Here is a 25,212-nt window from a genome sequence, read left to right as displayed (position 1 = left end):
ACAATACATGGTTACATTAAATGAACAGAGTTGTACAGTCAATTCACAGACATTTCATGGACAGTTAAAGTTGGAAAATTGGGAACGGGATAATAGGAGTGGTTAGTTTTGGCTCGTGAGAGCAGCTTTATCATAACCAGACATCAGCGACTGGCAGCAAACGACTCACACCCTTTAGCTGCGTTTTGGCTGCACCAAAGGCTGTCCGCCTTTGGAGTGACGCAGATGTAGACTGAAGGGCTTAAGATTGAATGTAGCTGTGGTTTTAAAGTCCTTTATCCTCATGGGTCATTAACATTCCAGTGGGTCAAGTTGACGTTACACATAGTACAAGCAAAATCAGATGTTAACCCTTGGCACACTGGTTCCGTGCAGAGGGGAGCAGCTCTTGGAGAACATCTTCAGGCGTCAGCCTTTGGGACGATGCAGATGTAGACTGAAGGGTTTCAGATTGAATGCAACAATTTTGAAAACCCTTCATGTGACAAAGTATTTCATACATACAATTTGTGAGCAAATATTTTAAGAATATATTGACCTAATAAGGACCCGAAACACATTGATCGCTTTTGAAATTACTATATTTTCTTTTACTTTTTCTAGTGTTGGCAATTCCCAAGTGACTTTTTCAGCACTGTATTCTTCTGAAAGTTTGCTGCAAAAGATATCTGAAGAAAATCAAGTTCCATTTTATCTCCCTGTATCTTCATCTCTTTGTTTTGTATCTGGACTGAGTGGAAACAGCATTGTTGAGTTCTTCCATAGCAGTGTTGCTGAGGTATTGTACTTTCAATCAAAATATGTAAACGTCACTGGTGTTTCTCTTTTCTGTCTCTCCCTCATCCTTCTCTCTCTTTCTCTCTCATCCTTCTCTCTCTTTCTCTCTTATCCGTCTGCCCTTTCGCCCCTGCCCCTCTCACCCCCTCTCCCCTTTCGCGCTCGCCCCCTCTCCCCTTTCGTGCTCGCCACCTCTCCCCTTTCGCGCTCGCCCCCTCTCGCGCTCGCCCCCTCTCCCCTTTCGCGCTCGCCCCCTCTCCCCTTTCGCGCTCGCCCCCTCTCCCCTTTCGCGCTCGCCCCCTCTCCCCTTAAGCGCTAGCCCCCTCTCCCCTTAAGCGCTCGCCCCCCCCCCCTCTCTCCTCAAATCAAATAAGCTTTATTGGCATGACTAAAAAGAAAATTTCAGTATTGCCAAAGCGTGAATAATAGTTGGTGGGGTACAATTATTACACAGTACATGAATTATAGGGGGTAGGGTATAATGATTGCACGGTACATGGGTAACAGTTGCACACAGGGATGTGGGGGTTAGTGGGCGTCTCTCAGCCTGTGGCAGGTGCTGATATAGTGTGCAGCCAGTACTGCTGTTGTTTCATCTTCTAACAGGAGGATCCCTATTTTTTGGTTCTCTTCAATATTATTAAAGTTCTGGTTAAGAGCTGAGAGTTTGTCCAGGTGGGCACTCCTCACTTCAGAGTATTGTGTGCAATGCAGCAGGAAGTGTGTTTCATCTTCTACCTCTCCAAGCTCACATTGCTGGCACAGTCTCATCTCCCGGGGCTTGTCTCTCTCTGTCTCTGTCTGTCTCTCTCTTTCTCTCTCTCTCCTTTCTCCAACTCTGGGGCGGGCTTACCAGCACAGCGTCTGTCTGCCTCTAGTGGACTGTCTGCTGAGCGAGCACGGGCCACGTGTTTGACAGCGCCGGTCTAGAGCATGTACATCTGTGTGTGTGCGTGTGGAAGTAGGTTTTGTGGAGAGTGCTGAGGGTAGACTGATGCTAAAGCTTATGAGGTGATCATCAGAGTGTGGGAAAGGCATTTTAGAGGGGTTAGAGACAGCAGAAGCTACGGAGTGTCTATTGCAGTGAGTCTGACGTGGTCTCCTGGGAGAGACCATAGGAGGAGGTCAAAGAGATAAGATGGGGAGCTGAAGTGGCATTGGAATTGTCAATAGGTATGTTAAAGTTTCTCATGATGACAGTAGGTGTGCCAGTGTAGCACTTAAATTGTAACTTGAAATCTATTTACAGACAATTGTCTCAATAAATGGCAAACTAATATATAGTCATTTGATACTGTTCTTTGGTGTAGCTCAACTCACTATATAGTCAGTTGTGACTATTTATAGATCTTTTGAGGTATTATAATCTAACCCTAACCCTAACCCTAGCACTTTCTATCTTTTAACTACTGTTTGTAAAGTAACTTTTGTAGAGCAGAGAATCAACGTTATAGTTTATATTAGTTAGCACATGCTGTAGCAACTGATAAAGTAACTATTCAAATCTGTCTCAATGTAGAAGCACCTTCCAGCTTGATAATGTCTAGGTCAGTCACTATCATCTGTCTCTAGAAGCTGTAGCAAACTCACAACAATAGGAGACCGCTATATGAATTCCCCGTACTAACTTGATAATCAATTATAAATACATCCACAAGTATCTACCTCCATATTATTATACTATTCAAAGCTATGCTGTTGAAACAAACACACTCTAGACCTCACATTCCTAATCGCTTTAAAATTATGTCACACAGTAAGGATATTTTCAAGGCGCAGTTCTACTTGCAGGGGAATTTCTTGTTCTCTTTGTTAGTAGTATATATGGGTATATTTCAACAGTCTGCGGCATTACTAGGAAACCCTATGGAAGCTCTGTGGCATACTGAGGCATGCCTGGGTATGTTGAGGTATCTGAGGGAACAATGAAGCCTGCTAAATCTCTAGTGACCGTGCTACGTTTCATGCGGTAGATATGCGGTAGGTAAATACTCCTTGGCCTCGTGTTTCATGTGGTAGAAATGCTGTAGGTAAATACTCCTTGGCGTCGTGTTTCATGCGGTAGAAATGCTGTAGGTAAATTCTCCTTGGCCTTGTGTTTCATGCTGTAGATATGCTGTAGGTAAATACTCCTTGGCCTCGTGTTTCATGCGGTAGATATGCGGTAGGTAAATACTCCTTGGCCTCGTGTTTCATGTGGTAGAAATGCTGTAGGTAAATACTCCTTGGCCTCGATTTTCATGCGGTAGAAATGCTGTAGGTAAATTCTCCTTGGCCTTGTGTTTCATGCTGTAGATATGCTGTAGGTAAATACTCCTTGGCCTCGTGTTTCATGCGGTAGATATGCTGTAGGTAAATTCTCCTTGGCCTCGTGTTTCATGCTGTAGAAATGCTGTAGGTAAATACTCCTTGGCCTCGATTTTCATGCGGTAGAAATGCTGTAGGTAATATCTCCTTGGCCTTGTGTTTCATGCGGTAGAAATGCTGTAGGTAAATACTCCTTGGCCTCGTGTTTCATGCTGTAGATATGCTGTAGGTAAATACTCCTTGGCCTCGTGTTTCATGCGGTAGAAATGCTGTAGGTAAATACTCCTTGGCCTCGTGTTTCATACGGTAGAAATGCTGTAGGTAAATACTCCTTGGCCTTGTGTTTCATGCGGTAGATATGCTGTAGGTAAATACTCCTTGGCGTCGTGTTTCATGCGGTAGAAATGCTGTAGGTAAATACTTCTTGGCCTTGTGTTTCATGCGGTAGATATGCTGTAGGTAAATTCTCCTTGGCCTTGTGTTTCATGCGGTAGATATGCTGTAGGTAAATACTCCTTGGCCTCGTGTTTCATGCAGTAGAAATGCTGTAGGTAAATACTCCTTGGCCTCGTGTTTCATGCGGTAGATATGCTGTAGGTAAATACTTCTTGGCCTTGTGTTTCATGCGGTAGATATGCTGTAGGTAAATTCTCCTTGGCCTTGTGTTTCATGCGGTAGATATGCTGTAGGTAAATACTCCTTGGCCTCGTGTTTCATACGGTAGAAATGCTGTAGGTAAATACTCCTTGGCCTCGTGTTTCATGCGGTAGAAATGCTGTAGGTAAATACTCCTTGGCCTCGTGTTTCATATGGTAGAAATGCTGTAGGTAAATACTCCTTGGCCTCGAGTTTCATGCGGTACACTGGCGACACACTTTATTCGAGCTCGGCTAGTCCCACGAATTCGGGTATACCCGGGTGTATTGAGGTTTGTGACTGTTTTCTGCCCGAGTGCATTGGGTTATTTTCCAAGCAGGGATTGAAGCATTTTATTCCCGCTGGCTGCAATTCTGCACAGTATATATATATATATACTGCATTACAATTCATGAATTTATGCCATCTGGTAGACACGCGAAGGATTGCAGCCTATTAAATCCTAATCATTATAATTTAACAGATCAGCCGCCCGTCAGCCAGGCATGAACCCAGGCTGGGAAGGCAAATGCAACGGGGCTTGTCAGAGGTGAGGAGCGGCGCATTCCAGGTATCTGCCAGGTACATACTGGGTATTTGCTCGAATAAAGTGTGTCGGTGCAGTAGATATGCTGTAGGTAAATACTCCTTGGCCTTGTGTTTCATGCGGTAGATATGCTGTAGGTAAATACTCCTTGGCCTTGTGTTTCATGCGGTAGATATGCTGTAGGTAAATACTTCTTGGCCTCGTGTTTCATGCGGTAGAAATGCTGTAGGTAAATACTCCTTGGCCTCGTGTTTCATGCGGTAGAAATGCTGTAGGTAAATACTCCTTGGCCTTGTGTTTCATGCGGTAGATATGCTGTAGGTAAATACTCCTTGGCCTCGTGTTTCATGCGGTAGAAATGCTGTAGGTAAATACTCCTTGGCCTCGTGTTTCATGCGGTAGAAATGCTGTAGGTAAATACTCCTTGGCCTTGTGTTTCATGCGGTAGAAATGCTGTAGGTAAATACTCCTTGGCCTCGTGTTTCATGCGGTAGATATGCTGTAGGTAAATACTCCTTGGCCTCGTGTTTCATGCGGTAGAAATGCTGTAGGTAAATACTCCTTGGCCTCGTGTTTCATGTGGTAGAAATGCTGTAGGTAAATACTCCTTGGCCTTGTGTTTCATGCGGTAGAAATGCTGTAGGTAATATCTCCTTGGCCTCGTGTTTCATGCGGTAGATATGCTGTAGGTAAATTCTCCTTGGCCTCGTGTTTCATGCGGTAGAAATGCTGTAGGTACATACTTCTTTGCCTTGTGTTTCATACGGTAGAAATGCTGTAGGTAAATACTCCTTGGCCTCGTGTTTCATGCGGTAGAAATGCTGTAGGTAAATACTCCTTGGCCTTGTGTTTCATACGGTAGAAATGCTGTAGGTAAATTCTCCTTGGCCTCGTGTTTCATGCTGTAGATATGCGGTAGGTAAATTCTCCTTGGCCTCGTGTTTCATGCGGTAGAAATGCTGTAGGTAAATACTCCTTGGCCTTGTGTTTCATACGGTAGAAATGCTGTAGGTAAATACTCCTTGGCCTCGTGTTTCATGCTGTAGATATGCGGTAGGTAAATACTCCTTGGCCTTGTGTTTCATACGGTAGAAATGCTGTAGGTAAATACTCCTTGGCCTCGTGTTTCATGCGGTAGAAATGCTGTAGGTAAATACTCCTTGGCCTCGTGTTTCATGCGGTAGATATGCTATAGGTAAATTCTCCTTGGCCTTGTGTTTCATGCGGTAGAAATGCTGTAGGTAAATACTCCTTGGCCTTGTGTTTCATGCGGTAGAAATGCTGTAGGTAAATACTCCTTGGCCTTGCGTTTCATGCGGTAGATATGCTGTAGGTAAATTCTCCTTGGCCTTGTGTTTCATGCGGTAGAAATGCTGTAGGTAAATTCTCCTTGGCCTTGTGTTTCATGCGGTAGAAATGCTGTAGGTAAATTCTCCTTGGCCTTGTGTTTCATGCGGTAGAAATGCTGTAGGTAAATACTCCTTGGCCTCGTGTTTCATGCGGTAGATATGCTGTAGGTAAATTCTCCTTGGACTCGTGTTTCATGCGGTAGAAATGCTGTAGGTAAATACTCCTGGGCCTTGTGTTTCATGCGGTAGAAATGCTGTAGGTAAATACTCCTTGGCCTTGTGTTTCATGCGGTAGAAATGCTGTAGGTAAATACTCCTTGGCCTCGTGTTTCATGCGGTAGATATGCTGTAGGTAAATACTCCTTGGCCTCGTGTTTCATGCGGTAGAAATGCTGTAGGTAAATACTCCTTGGCCTCGTGTTTCATGCAGTAGAAATGCTGTAGGTAAATACTCCTTGGCCTCGTGTTTCATGCGGTAGAAATGCTGTAGGTAAATACTCCTTGGCCTCGTGTTTCATGCGGTAGAAATGCTGTAGGTAAATACTCCTTGGCCTCGTGTTTCATACGGTAGAAATGCTGTACTGCACCGACACACTTTATTCGAGCAAATACCCGGTATGTACCTGGCAGATACCTGGAATGCGCCACTCCTCACCTCTGACAAGCCCCGTTGCATTTGCCTTCCCAGCCTGGGTTCATGCCTGGCTGATGGGTGGCTGATCTGTTAAATGATAATGATTAGGATTTAATAGGCTGCAATGCTTCGCGTGTCTACCAGATGGCAAAAATTCATGAATTGTAATGCAGTATATATATATATACTGTGCAGTATTGCAGCCAGCGGGAATAAAATGCTTCAATCCCTGCTTGGAAAATAACTCAATGCACTTGGGCAGAAAACAGTCACAAACCTCAATACACCCGGGTATACCCGAATTCGTGGGACTAGCCAAGCTCGAATAAAGTGTGTCGCCAGTGTAGGTAAATACTCCTTGGCCTCGTGTTTCATGCGGTAGATATGCTGTAGGTAAATACTCCTGGGCCTCGTGTTTCATGCGGTAGATATGCTGTAGGTAAATTCTCCTTGGCCTTGTGTTTCATGCGGTAGAAATGCTGTAGGTAAATTCTCCTTGGCCTCGTGTTTCATGCGGTAGAAATGCTGTAGGTAAATACTCCTTGGCCTCGTGTTTCATACGGTAGAAATGCTGTAGGTAAATACTCCTTGGCCTTGTGTTTCATGCGGTAGATATGCTGTAGGTAAATACTCCTTGGCGTCGTGTTTCATGCGGTAGAAATGCTGTAGGTAAATACTTCTTGGCCTTGTGTTTCATGCGGTAGATATGCTGTAGGTAAATTCTCCTTGGCCTTGTGTTTCATGCGGTAGATATGCTGTAGGTAAATACTCCTTGGCCTCGTGTTTCATACGGTAGAAATGCTGTAGGTAAATACTCCTTGGCCTCGTGTTTCATGCGGTAGAAATGCTGTAGGTAAATACTCCTTGGCCTCGTGTTTCATGTTGTAGATATGCTGTAGGTAAATACTCCTTGGCCTCGTGTTTCATGCGGTAGAAATGCTGTAGGTAAATACTCCTTGGCCTCGTGTTTCATGTTGTAGATATGCTGTAGGTAAATACTCCTTGGCCTCGTGTTTCATGCGGTAGAAATGCTGTAGGTAAATACTCCTTGGCCTCGTGTTTCATACGGTAGAAATGCTGTAGGTAAATACTCCTTGGCCTCGAGTTTCATGCGGTAGATATGCTGTAGGTAAATACTCCTTGGCCTTGTGTTTCATGCGGTAGATATGCTGTAGGTTAATTCTCCTTGGCCTTGTGTTTCATGCGGTAGAAATGCTGTAGGTAAATACTCCTTGGCCTTGTGTTTCATGCGGTAGAAATGCTGTAGGTAAATACTCCTTGGCCTTGTGTTTCATGCGGTAGATATGCTGTAGGTAAATTCTCCTTGGCCTTGTGTTTCATGCGGTAGAAATGCTGTAGGTAAATTCTCCTTGGCCTTGTGTTTCATGCGGTAGAAATGCTGTAGGTAAATTCTCCTTGGCCTCGTGTTTCATGCGGTAGAAATGCTGTAGGTAAATACTCCTGGGCCTTGTGTTTCATGCGTTAGAAATGCTGTAGGTAAATACTCCTTGGCCTCGTGTTTCATGCGGTAGAAATGCTGTAGGTAAATACTCCTTGGCCTCGTGTTTCATGCGGTAGAAATGCTGTAGGTAAATACTCCTTGGCCTCGTGTTTCATACGGTAGAACTGCTGTAGGTAAATACTCCTTGGCCTCGTGTTTCATGCGGTAGATATGCTGTAGGTAAATACTCCTGGGCCTCGTGTTTCATGCGGTAGATATGCTGTAGGTAAATTCTCCTTGGCCTTGTGTTTCATGCGGTAGAAATGCTGTAGGTAAATTCTCCTTGGCCTCGTGTTTCATGCGGTAGATATGCTGTAGGTAAATTCTCCTTGGCCTTGTGTTTCATGCGGTAGAAATGCTGTAGGTAAATACTCCTTGACCTCGTGTTTCATGCGGTAGATATGCTGTAGGTAAATACTCCTTGGCCTTGTGTTTCATGCGGTAGAAATGCTGTAGGTAAATACTCCTTGGCCTCGTGTTTCATACGGTAGAAATGCTGTAGGTAAATACTCCTTGGCCTTGTGTTTCATGCGGTAGAAATGCTGTAGGTAAATACTCCTTGGCCTCGTGTTTCATGCGGTAGATATGCTGTAGGTAAATACTCCTTGGCCTTGTGTTTCATGCGGTAGAAATGCTGTAGGTAAATACTCCTTGGCCTCGTGTTTCATGCTGTAGATATGCTGTAGGTAAATACTCCTTGGCCTCGTGTTTCATGCGGTAGATATGCTGTAGGTAAATACTCCTTGGCCTCGTGTTTCATGCGGTAGATATGCTGTAGGTAAATACTCCTTGGCCTCGTGTTTCATGCTGTAGATATGCTGTAGGTAAATACTCCTGGGCCTCGTGTTTCATGCGGTAGATATGCTGTAGGTAAATACTCCTTGGCCTCGTGTTTCATGCGGTAGATATGCTGTAGGTAAATACTCCTTGGCCTCGTGTTTCATACGGTAGAAATGCTGTAGGTAAATACTCCTGGGCCTCGTGTTTCATGCGATTCCCTTTTCTGTTCTCTCTGCTTCCCGTCTAATAGAGTTCACAAGGTAAATAAAGGAAGTCACTTGTAGACTTGTCACTGGTAGACTGGGATCCAACAATGCTCAGTAGTGGTCACCTCCACATCATTAACTCTGTTCTCTCCCTTGGCCACACATAGAGTAAAGGAGTGCAGGTTCAATGATAATATTGACCTGAAAAGAGGAGATGCCATAATTCAAGGAATGTTTAATCTCTTAGGATACTACATGACTTTTCAAGGTCAAAGTAGCATTTTAATTTTGTATGTAATGTATGTCAGATCATAGTAAACATGATTACAGGGGTGGGGGGAGAGGAGGAGAAGGGGTTGAGGGAATAAAGGAGGAGGATGGGGGCCTTTGACGAAGCTACGTAATAGGAGTTAAACGTACGTCGGGCATGAAATGTAGCGTGACGTCAGCAGACACTGACACGGGTATGCAGTAGTGGGAACCCACTGAGCTACTCCTGGAGCTATAGGGCTTTGCAAGTGGGATATTTAAATTGGTAAGTGATAAGACCCCACTCAGCCCTAACTGCTACTCTTCGGTTTGATTAACTGACTGCCATCTCTTTTTATTGGTATTCTGTGCTAGTGATCCACTATCTATTCAATGCACATAATCCCTGAGGTCTGGTTGCTACAACAACTGACTCCAGTATGTTACTTGGCAACTTCTTCCTGGCTAAGATCATGCTAGGGACACACTGAGGCTACATTTTTATTAAGTGTGCTACATTTTCACATATTTGTGTATCAAGTGTACAGCTACATTACACAAGCTGCTCTACTTGCTTCTTATACTGTGGTTAGTTATCTCTGGCCATACTTCCTATTCTCTGACAGACACTACCACAAACAGTTAATTGTTATTTAACAGTTAATTTTTATTTAGAGCATTTGTTTATACTCTATTCACTGGGCACTGTCCCTTAGATCTAGGTGTCATATGGCTGCATTTTCGTTTAGCAGCATTTCTCCTGCACAGATCTAATTAGGGATACATTGTTACTTAACAGCATGGCACTATTGTGCATATTTATGTGTCTAGTAATTAGTTATATTGTTGGCAGCAATCTCTGACTAGTGACTCCTTGTTAGACACTAACACTTATCGAGAATGGAGTCATTTCAATCATGTTTTTCTGTCTTCACGTCCATATCTTTATTGCCCTAAGTGGGGAGCTGACATTCCTAATTAGGTAAACGATGTCTCTTTTGGCTCACTAGTGTCATTTATACCACTAATTACTTTGAGCTATAATGAGATCCATGTCTGCTCCATCTGTCACTTTTTACATACTGTTTATACTTCATTACAGTGATACATGTTTTTTTATACCTATCAAATGTTATGTTTTATGAGGGTGGTGTGCAACAAAGTGAATTCTCTGGCAATGCACACTTGTGCATTCCACTTTTACGGTATCAAAAATAATGTTTTTTATTGCTGTGAAGAAAGACTCCTTTGTTCACAGTTTGCGGTTACATATTTTGCATGCTCTGCAAAAAACAGTGGCGAGAAAAAGTTTGTGAACCCCAATAATAATAATTACGGCAATTCCATCGTTTTTCCATGTAAACCTTCTTGAATCAAAACCAGTCTTAAATATTCAATAGGGTTTATATTAACCAATTCCATGTGTTTTGAAACAAAATGATGTATAAAATAGACAAACAATTAATCATTAAGAGTCAGGGTGTGTGTAAAAGTGTGTGAAACCCTGGGCTTATCAACTAATTTAAAGGGAATAATTAGAATCAGGTGTTTAAATAATTAGGTAGATCTTCAGGTGTGAGTTTGGAAGGTCCCATCCTACAGATGTAGCATCTTCTATCAGCAGCCGCAGAACATGTACTGATGAACCGCGGACTTAAAAAAATCTAAAACAACCACATTGTCTAGCGTGGCGTTTTAATTTAAACATGGCAGATATACTCTGTTGAGACTTACTCTGTTGTACTTACTCCTTGAAAAAGTGCTGGGGCACGAAACATGTAGGAGGTTTTCTTTTCTGTTTCTGCATATGGACGAATAAAGGGACTTATTTTTATTATATTGTGGACCCACTCTCTTTGGCTGTGCGTCACATTCTCTCTGGATTTGCTTGTGGTAGTCTCAATACACATCTCTTAAAGACTGATGCATACAGCAGGAGTCCCATTCGGAAGGAGGGACCCCGCTGTGTTATTCCTGATGGGCCATTGGTTTGGTTGTGGAAAATGGTGGAAAATGGTGTTCATGGAAGGAAAGCCAGAAGGAAACCACTGCTCTCTAAAAAAGAACATTGCTGCCCACGGGAAGTTCACCAAAAAGCACGTAGATGATTCACAAGACTTCTGAAACATTTTTATCTGGACAAACGAGTCAAAGGTAGAACTTTTTGGCCTCAATGAGAAGCGTTATTGTGACGATAGGGGTAGCCAGCCTCACATAATTAAGGCGAAGCCCAGCTGGCTGCCCCAAAACTGTGTGAAATGGCCGCCCCTGTGAGGCTTAATTTGGCCTGGATAAGTAATGTATTGTATGTAACCTCTTTCAGAAAATAACTAATCACTGTGTGATCTCTGGAAGGGGAAAAAAGGATAGGAGAATGTCGGATCATTGGAGTACTTAACCAAGGTCAGGAATGGAGACAGATGAATAGTTGTACAAGCCGGATCAGGAGTGGAGAGAAGCAGAGTCCAAGGAGCTAGCAGGGTTCAGGCAACACGAGGTTAATCAGCAAGCAAGGCAAGGTTCAGGAACAAGGATGTGGCAAGGCACGGCGTCACAATGACTATGCTCAGCAAAGACTGGTTGCAGACTGAGGGTATATATAGGAGGAGCCTCCAATAGCCAGCCAGGGCGGAACCAGAAAGTAAGACTCGATTGGCTGCTGGTGCACACAGGTGTGCCCTACAGTATGATGCAGCCTAATCAGGGTTGAGGGTGGGACTGGTTGCGCGCCGTCCTGCGTGCGTCATGGAGGCCACGGGGTGGAGACTATAGCCTGCGTTGCTCCCACGCCGATTTCTGAGAGCAGAGGGGGTGGGATCAGTCGCGCGCCGACCCGTGCGCATCATGGAAGTCAGGGGGTGGAGTCTGACTCGCGTGTCAGCAGGGAGGCTGGCCGAACGTCCACGTCGTATGACCGTGCAAGGGGCGGGGCCAGGGTCAACAGATGCTGGAACAGACTGCGCAGGGTCGGCGCGTGCGCGTCACAGGACCAGAGGAATGCGCATCTTGAGTGTCTGTCTTTGAAGGGCCAGTGAGGTGAGGAGACGGTCCACGGCTGCCAGGATGGCGATTCCTCACAGGTTTGGGGCTGCTTTGCTTCCTCAGGACCTGTACAGGTTGCCATCATTGACACAACCATGAATTCTGCATTGTATCAGAAGATTCTAGAGGAGAATGTCAGGCCATCCGTCCGTGCAATGAAGCTGCGTTTTAGAATAGCCTAGTTAATTTCCTAAACACTATGGAAATTTTGTGGCAGGACTTGAAGCAAGCTGTGCATGCAAGGAAGCCCTCAAATGGCATAATGTTGAAGCAGTTCTGTAAGGAGAAATGGGCCAAAAATCCTTAAAACCGATGTGGGAGACTGATCAGCAGTTACAGGAAATGGTTAGTTGAAGTCATTGCTGGTCAAGGGGGTACTACCAGGTACTGAATCTAAAGGTTCACATCCTTTTTTAAACATGGATATTGAATGTTAAATCATTTGTAGATACATACATGTTGAAAAGGTACTGTATCATGTTTTTGTGTTCTTGGTTTGATCAGGTTATCTTTATCTATTATTAGGGCTTGGATTAAGATCTAATAAAATTTTAGGTTTGAAATAGGTCAAATATATGAAAAACCTAAGGTGTTCACAAACTTTCTTGCCACTGTATCTTGTATATGTTCCTTATTTGTAGTTAAGTCAGGAAGCAAACTTGGTATATATAAAAACCATTTTTTTTAAAAATGTTATACTGTAAGTGCTACTGTATTTTCTAGGTAGAGAATGAAGAGCTAAGGCACCTACTGTGGTCTTCAGTGATATTTTACACAACACCCGATTTGGAAATGACTTCATGTGTTTTGCTGTCAACAAAAGCAATGTACTTCCTGCTAGATGACTCTAATAAACAGTTAAATCAGCATCAGTTAGGTAAGTGTGAAAATATCTTCCTAAGTAATAAAATGCTATTTTTATACTGTTTATTTAATGACAAGTTGTTCATATTTTTATACAAATTTTATTTTGGGAAAGGGGATGCAAAAGCAAAAAAGAGGGATGGGAATGAGGTGCATCAAAAGTTTTCAACAGACGCATCATTTTTACAACATAAAGCTCATCATTGGTGTTGTCAGACATCAGTAAATCAGAAAGTATAAAACACTGGAGATATAAAGAATATGGAGTCAGATTTACTAGGCGTTGTTATTCTGTTGGACGTTTTGGTACTTCTTAATCAGTATTACCCTTTACAGCTCATTCAAATGAAAGGGTTGTAAGGTGTCTTATGGTGTAACACTACCTAGTAAATATGTTCCATTCACTTTAATAGGTCCATAAGTTAACTTCCACCACAGAAGGGTTCTTATGGTGTAGCACTTCTTGGTAAATATGATTTCACAAGGCGGTTACTTTAAATTCACATATCTTTTATTGGATCTATATTACATATTGTTCAACTTAACAAATGCAAAGCCAGTGGTGCATACTGACATCTGCTTAAAGCTGCAGTTCAAGCTGCCATTTAAAATATATATATATATATATATATATATATATATATATATATATATATATATATATATATACAGTATTCCCATTCAATATGTGCATCAATACAATCTGCACACTGACAAGTGATTAGCCAAGTTCCAGATCGATCCATTCTCCTGTAATCTACTGTAATAGATTGCTTGCTCAGGGTTATTTAATTCAGTTCTTGCACAGCATTTTGGGCAATGTAGTTCCTAAAATATGATTGACTGGGCAGTTACTAGATACAATTGGTGCACTGCAAGAGAGGGGGCGGGGCTCAAGAGCCAGAGCCTATCAGAAGGGGAAGGGGGCTGTCACATTGGAAATGCTTGGACACCATGAGGATAATGGCATATAAATGAGCACTGTGACCATTTTGCTTCTTATCCACTTTAACATGGATCCCTTTAAGCTCATCACTGCTGTTTGACGCCACTTTTAAAGTGGGCATGTATAGTAGCCACAACCAGCTTCACAATGCAAGGCCAGCAACCAGCCTCACACTGAGACCCAGAGGTTCAAACAGTTTTATGATAGTAGGTTTGCTGACCTTGCACTTCTTTACTCTGACTTTGGTTTAAAAGCTGTGCAAGAGAACAGGCAATAAGCTTAAAGTGATCCATGTAAAAAAATCTAGCAAAAGGTTGCACATTGAGTGTTTATTTGCATATCATTACCCAGAATCCCTGGCTGCAATGGAAGCAGTGTATGCGGAGTACTTATAAATGTGACTTTTAGTTTCCATTTCAAATCAGATTGTGTATTGTTTGGTAAAAAAAGTAACATGGAAAATCATCTTCAAAACTCAGTGTTACAGTATGCCACAAAAAAATAAAATTGTCGCGAGATTGTTGAAAGTCCAAGAGCCTTACACCCATTTGTCCTGGTGTATCATCCCTGGTTACCTCACCTTGCTACACTTGACCTTTTGAGTCCGTGCCAGGATATTCCTTTTACAGTGGCAGGGATTTATTTTCCCATCATGTGCTTGTCACGTTTAATTGTATTTAAAATTCCCTGTCTTTATCTGTTTTGTAAAGTTCTGCATACCTTGTTAGCATTACAGTATATAAAACATATATATATAATGAGACAACAAAGAGTAGGGAGTGATCACAGGACCATACTAATTGAATAAAGTGTTTAAGTACATAAGTGAGGTAATCAGATGGTGGGTGCAAACTGTGAACTGAAAGTGAATCAGAAAAAGGGGAAGGGGAAACACAAAATGGATGTGCCCCCTTTAAAGAATTCACTTAAATGCACACCACCCAAGTGTAAAAATTAACTTTTAATAAATTCCTTAAAACATATATTACCAAAGTAATGTGTGATGTGGATTAAAAATGTATTAAATCATAGCTATTAAGCAACCGTGTCATTGATTATTCATACTATCCCAGTACCAATAAATATGGTGTGCATTTAAGTGAATTCTTTTAGGGGGCACATCCATTTTGTGTTTCCCCTTCCCCTTTTTCTGATATATATATAATGCTTTTGTATATCAGGATCTACTGCTTCTTACTTATACCCAGGATTGTGGTAACTGCTTAATAATCCATTTAAAATATTCTCATTAAAGCATTTGACTATTTTACTTGTTGCACGAGAGCCTGGTTTATCCAAAGAAAACCTCTGGTGGTCTAAAGGTAGTTGAGTCCGAAACCAGTATTACTTTTCTTTGTCTAAAATATAATACTAGTCTGGAACATTTTGATTACTGTATAGGCTTTAGCATTCAACCTTCGTAGAGAATGGTATCATTCTGTCAGTTTGAGCTCTTGACTGTGTTTCCTCAGCAAAATAGTGAATTATGAAACTCCTTGACATGCATTTTTTAAGACATTAAAACTAAAATCAGCGTTCTGGGAATTTGTATAATATTTTAAACTAGCTGATATACCCGGCGTTGCCCGGGATGTAAATCCGTAATAGGTTGTATTAGTTATAAATAGGGGAACAATAGGCTGAATATTTGGTGGAAAAGTTGTATAATAATGTTGAAAAGAAACATGGAAGAAAATGTAATACGATGTTGTTGTTTAAAAATGGTTTATTGTAAACGCACCACAGTACAATGTAGATTTTGTTGACATAACTGTTGTAAAAATGTGAGGTGTGTGTCCCGCTAGGGTGTGAGGCGGCGGGTGGGTGTTCAGTACGGGCGGCGGGTGGGTAGTGAGTGCTGGCTGTGGGTGGGGGTCCCGCTAGGATGTGAGCGGGTGTAAGGCGGTGAGTGCGGTGTGGCGGTCCCGCTAGGTTGGGAAAGGGTGGGAGGCGGTGGGTGGCTGCTGAGTGGGTGTTGAGTGCGGGCTGGTGGAGGCGGTCCCGCTACGGTGTGAGGGTTAAGCAGGGGTGGGGGTGAAGGGCAGGTGGGGGTAAAAGGCAGGGGCGGGGGGTTGAAAGGCAGGGGTGAGGGGGTGAAAGGCACGGGCTGGGGGGGGTGAAAGGCAGGGGAGGGTGAAGGGCAGGAGCGTGGGGGTGAAATGCAGGGGGGGGTGAAATGCAGGAGCGGGGGGGTGTGAAAGGCAGGAGCGGGGGGTGTGAAAGGCAGGAGCGGGGGTGTGAAAGGCAGGAGCGGGGGGGTGAAAGACAGGAGCGGGGGGGGTGAAAGACAGGAGCGGGGGGGTGAAAGACAGGAGTGGGGGGTGAAAGACAGGAGCGGGGGGGTGAAAGACAGGAGCGGGGGGGTGAAAGGCAGGGGGGGTGAAAGGCGGGGGGTGGGGTGAAAGGCAGGGGCGGAGGGGGTTAAAGGTAGGGGTGGAGGGGGTAAAAGGCAGGGGGGGGGGGGAAAGGCAGGGGCGGGGGTGAAAGGCAGGGGTGTGGGTGAAGGGCCGGGTGGGCATGGGGTGAAGGGCAGGGGGGGGTGAAAGACAGGGGGGAGGGGTGAAAGACAGGGGCAGGGGGTGAAAGACAGGGGCAGGAGAGAGGCGGGAGTGCGGGCGGGAGACCGTGAGTGCGGGCGGCGGGTGGGAGACGTGAGTGCGGCTGGGAGAGAGGGCGGTTGGCGGGGGTGGCGGGCGTGAGTGTGGGCGGCGGCCGGGAGAGCAGGGGTAGGGGTGGCGGGCGGGAGTTCGTGCGGGAGACCGTGTGGGCAGGCGGAAGTGCGTGCGGGAGACTGTGAGAGTGGGAAGAGAGACAGTGTGCGGGGAGGCGGCCAGGAGTGCAGGCAGCAGCCGGGGCGGTGGCGGGAGACTGTAAGTGCGGCTGGGAGAGCGGGGTGGGTGAGAGGCTGCGGGTGTGTGAGTGGCGGCGGGTGGGCGGTGTGCTCACAGTTGTTGGGTTGCAGGCAGTGCACGTGTGGGTAGCCAGTGGATGAGAGCACGCGGTGTGGGGGTGGTGTGAGTGTATGGAGTGTGTAGCCCAGGGAGTGATGTAACATCACCCCCCAGGACAATGAGAGCAAGAGCCCGGGCGGGCAACAACCAATCAGAAATCCCACAAACCCACAGACATCACCACAGACAAACATTTCAGATGTATAGATAGATAGATAGATAGATAGATAGATAGATAGATAGATAGATAGATAAGATACATAAACAGATTCATTGTGTTTTTCTTTTCGTGTTATACACAAATGTTAATAACTTCTTTCACTTCACTTTTAGATTTTTGCAACAAAATGGACACCGATTCTGAAAGCAGCTTATTTCATCTTTCCTACTGTTTTGTTATACGGTTCAGTGACTTGCAATCTGTTAACATTGGACTTTTTGATCAATATTTCCGCATAACAGGTAGCAATCTTTTAGTGTTTTCATCATTAAATGTGAAGGCCACTGATTTCATCACAAACAGTTCCACCACCAGCATTCTCGTGGCCCAGGACGGAACCCCAGGTTGTTCAGTGGCGCAAAAAGTTTGTTGGGCAGGAGGGTGGGGTGCAGATAGGATATTGAATGGAGGAGGTGATGACTGCAGGGCCTACTTGTTCAGCTTGCTAGGCCCAGCAGAGGTTAGGGCCCAGACGAGTTGCACCTGACGACTTCTGGGACCTAACAACCAAGTTCCCTCCCACCTCCTCCCTTTCCCACTCCTCCCCCTCTGGTTGCTTCCCTGATTAAACTTTTATCTTTCAAGAGATAATTTCAAAATATACTGAATCATAACTGAAAATATGTATGTGAAAGTGGTTCAACCATTATTGGTTCTTTTCAGACTACTAATGATATTGTGCGAATTACAGTTATATATTAGATGAGGTTCAAAAAAGACACTGTATGTCGGCTGCGTTCAACCTACTGTATGTTAAATTTAGACGATGGACATACAAGGACATACAGAGGAAAGCAAAGAAAAAACCCCAGTGAGATATTTTCCTGTTATGTCTTATAGTGAAAGAAGAAAATTCTTTCCTCACTCCAGAAGTGGCAATCCGATTTCTTCGTGGATCAACATGCTTCCTATATTTACTTATTTTGTACATCCCTGTATACTTTTCCTTTGTAAAAAAAAATGGCTAACTTTTTCTTAAAGATATCTGTTCTATCTTCCATCAGTCTGCTTGTGAAATCTCCTTCCAAACTCAATGGATGGCCACATAATTTATACTGATATACAGTTGTGTGAAAAAGAAAGTACACCCTCTTTGAATTCTATGGTTTTACATATCAGGACATAATAACAATCTAAGTTCCTTAGCAGGTCTTAAAATTAGGTAAATACAACCTCAGATGAACAACAACACATGACATATTACACTATGTCATGATTTATTTAACAAAAGTAAAGCCAAAATGGAGAAGCTATGTGTGAAAAACGAAGTACACCATTACTGCTTCCATAGGAATTAAGATGCTAAGTAGCAGACAGGTGCTGCTAATCAAATGCCCTTGATTAATTGATCATCAGCAAGTGTGACCACCTCTATAAAAGCCAAAGTTTTAGCAGTTTGCTGGTCTGGAGTATTCAGGTGTGTGTTAACACAATGCCAAGGAGGAAAGACATCAGAAATGATCTTAGAGACGCAATTGTTGCTGCCCATCAATCTGGGAAGAGCTATAAGGCCATTTCCAAACAATTTAAAGTCCATCATTCTACAGTGAAAAAGATTATTAAAAAGTGGAAAACATTCAAGACAGTTGCCAATCTTCCCAGGAGTGTACGTCCCAGCAAATTCACCTCAAGGTCAGACTGTGCAATGCTCAGAGAAATTGCAAAACCCCCAAGAGTTACATCTCAGACTCTACAGGCCTCAGTTAGCATGTTAAATGTTAAAATTCATGAAAGTACAATTAGAAAAAGACTAAAAAAGTATGGTTTGTTTGGAATGGTTGCCAGTAGAAAGCCTCTTCTCTCTAAAAAGAACATGGCAGCACGGCTTAGGTTTGCAAAGTTGCATCTGAACAAACCACAAGACTTCTGGAACAATGTCCTTTGGACAGACGAGATCAAAGTGGAGTTGTTTGGCCATAATGCACAGTGCCACGTTTGGCGAAAACCAAACACAGCATATCCGCACAAACACCTCATACCAACTGTCAAGCACGGTGGTGGAGGGGTGATGATTTTGGCTTGTTTTGCAGCCACAGGACCTGGGAACCTTGCAGTCATTGAGTGGACCATGAACTCCTCTGTATACCAAAGTATTCTAGAGTCAAATGTGAGGCCATCTGTCTGACATCTAAAGCTTGGCAGAAATTGGGTCATGCAACAGGACAATGATCCCAAGCACACCAGCAAATCTACAACAGAATGGCTGAAAAAGAAAAGAATCAAGGTGTTCCAATGGCCCAGTCAAATTCCAGACCTCAACCTGATTGGAAATGCTGTGGCTGGACTGTAACGCTTGTGCTCCTCACACAAGCGCAGAGAAAGGAGGGGACCCGGTAGCGAGGTGGGGAATCCGCAGGAGAGGCGATTGGGAGTGAGTTGCCGCGCAGCTGGGGATCGGCGCACGTAGTCACGTGAGCACACCGCGCGCATGAGAATGCGCGATGCGTTTCGGAGCTGCGGAGCCAAGCGCAGAGACACGACTAGCCCAGCTGCACGCGCATGACCCGGCAGCAGAGCGGGGACGCGCATGCTCTCAGGCACCAACGCGGGGAGAAGCCAACGCTTCAGCACAGGAGGCTGGAATGGGAACTAGGAACATGGAACGGGCCGGGGAGGAAAGAGTCCAGAGCACAAGGTCACATCCACAAGGGAAAAGCTTCTTGAGGATGTCCAGCCTCTGAAGGCATAGTGCCAGAAACAGCAAGGTGCAGCGAAACTAAATATAACATAAGGGTTCTTAGTCTAATCCATTGGCCAAGAAATTATAAGCCTGCTACCACGTCAAGGTGAACCCTACTAAACAGGTACCTACACTACCCGACGGTAAACTAACCTCAGTAGTATACAAGTGACTGTCCCAGTCTTCCGGAATCCAAAGGAGAGGAATAAAGGTCCCAAGGAGGTCCAGGCAGGAACAGCATGCGACGATAGTACTAGCAGGCACCAGGGCATGCATCAAATGACTAATAGCAAAGAGAAAGTCAAAGAGAGGCTTACTTCCTGTCAGGAGGAAGAGGGCAGGATTTGCCAGGAAGCAAGAGGGCGTCACAAGCTTCAGAATCCTTAAAGACACAGGATCTTGACTCGCAGCTAGAGGGCGGCGATCAGAAGAAAACAGGTAAGGAAGGAACACGCCGCAGGGGGTGTGTTCCGCGCATCGTTACAGTACCCCCCTCTTAAGGTTCCAACTCCGAGCGATCCAACAGACTAAGGGGCAGCTATGCATAGGAAAATAGGCTCGCAGCTAGAGGGCAGCGCCCGCCACACAGAGAATCAACAGGGAATCTTAACTCGCAGCTTAAGGGCGTTGCACGCCATACAGAGAGACATCAGGGAATCTAGGCACACAGGTAGAAAATACGCCACAAGGGGGCGTGAACTTGACTCGCAGCTGGAGAGCGGTGCACGCCATCACGTGTACGCGCCACGCGCTTGAGAATGTGCGACGCGCCCGAGGGTGGCCGGGCTTCGTGGTATGAGTAGGAAACCGCGGGTGCGTGCATGCTCTATAAGGAGAGCGGGAACTAAGATGCGGCAGGTAAGGAGGGAGCACGCCGCAAGGGACGTGTTCCCCGATTCCTTACATGGACCTTAAGAGCTGTGCATAAACAAATACCCACAAAACTCAATGAACTGAAGCAAAGTTGTTGTGAGGGCTCTGAACTCACAGGCACCTCGCAGATGCGCACGACACCTCGGCCTGGCTCGGCACCCGCCGCTGGACGTCCTGATTCACGTGGTCGCACCCGCGTCCCCGCAAAACTTCCCCACACGCGCAGAGCTTCCCCCTGCAGATTGGCACTTTCTACTTGCGCAGCACGCATGCGCGGGATTGGAGAGTAGATCACGTCGCGTGACGCTCACGAGCGACGTGTCAACAGCTCTTTATCAGTTTAATCGCCCTCACCTGCCTAGCTACCCCAGCCTATTGCTGTCTCCGCGGAGGCCGCACCTCTGCTCCTCCCCCCCTGAGAATAGGCATCCTGTGCCTATATATGCTCAGCTATGCCACTGGCACTTTGGCTGAGCATAGATTATTGTTCCCTGTGCTTACCTCTCCTGTCTTCTAGATCTCCTGCATTGCCTTGCTTTGTGATTTCCTGTGTACCAACCTGGCTTGCCTTTGGACTACCGCTTCTCTGGACTACTGATCTCGGCTATCCTCAACCATCTGCTACTCTCCTACCCTGACCTCGGCTCTGTACCTCAACCATTTGGCTCTCTCCAAACCGGAAAAAAATGGGTGTATATAGCGCTAAAAAAATCTTGTGCAGTGACAATAATATTATAATGTGATAGTGCACACAAATATATAATAATAAACTTAGGCTGCCAGGTGATACCAACTCCAAGACAGGTTGGAAAAACAAGACAAATGATAAACAATACAGACCGGCGCCAATTAGTCCAAGGTGATACTAATGTCCAGCACTGAAAGAGTCTCAGAATAGTAGATAGCTGCAGTCGTATCTTCACAGCTTGTCTTCAATGTTTGGACTCCATATGTATATGCATGGAAGAAAAAATAGACAAAGAAAACATATCATAGTGCAGTATGCAAACAACCAAACATGCAGGACAAACAGGACAAGACAAACACTACATAAAACAGGCAAGGCTGACTAATCCTACAATAAAGTATTTATTAACACAGTTAAAATGAAAATGATGAGGTAGCACACGTGGGATCCGGTGGGTAAAAACCGGAATCCTACTTACAGGACTGCCACAGGACATAAGCAGGGGTGCAAGGATAGATGGTAACCGGCAGCAGCTCCGTTTTTTCAGTCCTCAGACCTCCAGGGATCTCTCTCTCTCCGTGACCGGAAGCGCGTCACACCACGCGGCTTGACGGATCTCGTGAAGCTCCTGGTGTTGTCTGTGGTGTGACGCGCTTCCGGTCACGGAGAGAGAGAGATCCCTGGAGGTCTGAGGACTGAAAAAACGGAGCTGCTGCCGGTTACCATCTATCCTTGCACCCCTGCTTATGTCCTGTGGCAGTCCTGTAAGTAGGATTCCGGTTTTTACCCACCGGATCCCACGTGTGCTACCTCATCATTTTCATTTTAACTGTGTTAATAAATACTTTATTGTAGGATTAGTCAGCCTTGCCTGTTTTATGTAGTGTTTGTCTTGTCCTGTTTGTCCTGCATGTTTGGTTGTTTGCATACTGCACTATGATATGTTTTCTTTGTCTATTTTTTCTCCCATGCATATACATATGGAGTCCAAACATTGAAGACAAGCTGTGAAGATACTACTGCAGCTATCTACTATTCTGAGACTCTTTCAGTGCTGGACATTAGTATCACCTTGGACTAATTGGCGCCGGTCTGTATTGTTTATCATTTCTCCAAACCGGACCTCGGCTATAGCTCCATCTACGATCCGGACCTCTCCTACACTGACCTCGGCAAGTATAACGACAACTCTGATCTCTCCAACCCGGAACCGGCTACCAAGACCACCCTACATTCCGGACTTGACCCCTGTGTCTGTGGCTGGTGTTTACCTATTCCCATCTCAGTACCAGGGTCTCGTCTAGTTTGTGGTGAGCACAGCGTAACCGTTGTACAGAAGAGTGGGGCAAAATTCCTCCACAACGATGTGAGAGACTAATAAAGACATACAGAAAACGATTACTTAAAGTTATTGCTGCTAATGGTGGTTCTACAAGCTATTGAATCATAAGGTATACTTAGTTTTTCACACATGGCTTCTCCATTTTGGCTTTATTGTTGTTAAATAAATCATGACCCAGTGTAATATGTCATGTGGTTGTTCATCTGAGGTTGTATTTACCTAATTTTAAGACCTGCTAAGGAACAGATGATTGTTATTATGTCCTGATATGTAAAACCATAGAATTCAAAGAGGGTGTACTTTCTTTTTTACACCACTGTACATATGTTTTTTTTTTATATACCTATGATTTGACTGCCTTTCTCAATACTGGGATGGATTGTCAGTGTGTTTTAAAGTAATTAATAAAGTGCATCAAAACATTTTTTACTAGCCTAAAATGTGCTAAAGCAGCAAAGGTTTTGCGTTTGAAGCACCGAAAAATAAATTTGCCTTTTTTTTCTATAAGATACTAGCATATTCAGAATTATGGTACATCCCACATGCTTGATCTAGGTAGTCAAACTTTCAAAATAATAATCATACTTATTATTTAACCAAAATTATACAGACTATAAAATTGTAGTTAAAGGAGGTTAAATAACTAAGAGGCTTCATTAATGACTCTTGAATATTGGTAATAATTAAAACATTTATGATTATAGCAAATGCTCTTTAGACCGTTTAAAAATGCATAAACATTGACTTGGCTACATTAATATTGGCCTACCTTAAATTACATTGCTATAATATAGTTACATAGTAGATGAGGTTGACCAAAAAGGCATTTGTCCATCAAGTTAACTTGTGATAAATTTAGATGAGATACTAATCCTATATTTGTATTTGCAGTATTTTGATCCAGATGAAGGCAAACAAAAAACCCCAGTGAAACATTATCCAATGATGTCTCATAAGGGAAAAAATGTATTCCTTTCTGACTCCAATAATGACGATCAGATTTCTCTCTGGATCAACATCTTTCCCATGTTTACTTATTTGGGATATCCCTGTATACATTTCCACTCTAAAAATATATCCAACCTTTTTTTCACATATCTATTGTATCTACCATCACAGTTTTCAGGGGTAATGAATTACACATTTTAACTGCCATTACTGTAAAGGACCCTTTCCTTTGTTGCTGGTGAAATCTCCTTTCCTCCAACCTGAAGGGATGACCCTGTGTCTTTTGTTCTGCCCTTGGGATGAATAGTTCTTTGAAAGCTCCTTGGATTGACCCTAAATATATTTGTATATTGTTATCATAGATGAAAGAAAGGGGTCAGGTAAACACAACTTGGGATGCCCCATGATCATGGGGACTTAACTGAAAAATTAGAAAAAATGGTGCTTGAGGCAAAAAAAATCTTCGTCAGTGAACAGTATGGCAAGCAGATGGAGCCAAGCACACCAAAAAAATGAGAATTGAGTTATGCAAAAAGGTCATTTTAATGACTATGATAGTCAAAAATATGCAACGTTTCGGTGAGATTTACCTGATGAAGGTGCTTCTCACCGATACGTTGGATATTTTTGACTATCATGGTCATTTAAATTACCTTTTTGCATTAATTAAATTCTCTTTTTTTTTGGTGTACTTGGCTCCCTCTGCTTGCTATATAGTTATCATATCATATCCCTACTTAGACACCTCTTTTCTAATGTAAACTAATCTAATTTAGCTAGCCTCTCCTCATAAAGTAGATTACCATCCCCTTTATTAATTTGGTGACTATTCAAGGTGTGGTCTTTAACCAGTGGCATAATTATGCTTACTTCCATCCATACCCCATTTAATGCAAAATAAGATCTTGTTTACCTTTGCAGCTATGTTCTGACTTTGGGCACTATTGATAAGGCTGCTGTCTACAAGCACTCTTAAATCCTTCCCCATCAAGGATTTCCCTCATTTATCCCCATTTGATTTGTAAATCGCCTATTTATTCTGCTTTCCCAAATGCATAACCTTACATTTATCTGTATTAAATCTCATCTGCCATTTACCTGCCCAAGTTTCCAGTCTGTCCAAGTCCTTCTGGAGAGAAATTACATCCTTCTCTGATTCTACTACCTATATACACTACAATTTAGTGTCATCAGCAAAGATGGAGATTTTGCTCTTTATGCCAATCTCACGGTCATTAATAAACAAGTTAGAAAGCAGGGGTCACATTTTCAAAATAACCACCAACTTCTTAATAAAAGAAAATAGCTACAAGATGCTATTTAGATGGTTTCAGACGCCAGCAAAGGTCAAATATAACAAGCAACACTTCCCAAACTGCTTCTGGGACTGTGACCAGAATGGCACTTTATATCACTTATGGTGGGAGTGCTGAAGATTGAGAATCTTTGGAACCAGATTTTTGGTTCCAGGTTTTGGGCTGACTCCTGCAAGAATCCGGGATAATTGTATTTATCAAGAGTGTTATTGTTCAGCTGTAAATGTATGTGTAGATTGAATCTGCAGTGCTCCCCATTTAGCCCCATCCCCTATCCACTAAGAATGGTTTGACATTAAGTACCCACTCTTTCCCTAATCCCTTCCCCCTCTTATTATTTTATACCGTCCAGGTAT

The 25,212-nt window shown here is 43.8% G+C and overlaps 1 protein-coding gene across 2 annotated transcripts in view; it reads left to right on the top strand.

Moving 5' to 3' along the window:
* Window positions 1–25,212, top strand: part of NISCH (nischarin) — a 185,329-nt gene that overhangs the window by 152,758 nt on the left and 7,359 nt on the right. For both annotated transcript variants that reach the window (XM_075575032.1, XM_075575031.1), the window contains 3 exons: window positions 604–778; window positions 12,752–12,905; window positions 17,123–17,251. In XM_075575032.1, coding sequence (XP_075431147.1) covers window positions 604–778; window positions 12,752–12,905; window positions 17,123–17,251 — 458 coding nt within the window. The remainder of the gene's footprint in view (window positions 1–603; window positions 779–12,751; window positions 12,906–17,122; window positions 17,252–25,212) is intronic.

This window comes from Ascaphus truei, chromosome 17, assembly GCF_040206685.1.
Source record: "Ascaphus truei isolate aAscTru1 chromosome 17, aAscTru1.hap1, whole genome shotgun sequence".
NCBI lineage: Eukaryota > Metazoa > Chordata > Amphibia > Anura > Ascaphidae > Ascaphus > Ascaphus truei.
The sequence above is the reverse complement of the archived record's forward strand: the minus strand, read 5'-3'. Positions and strand labels throughout refer to the sequence as shown.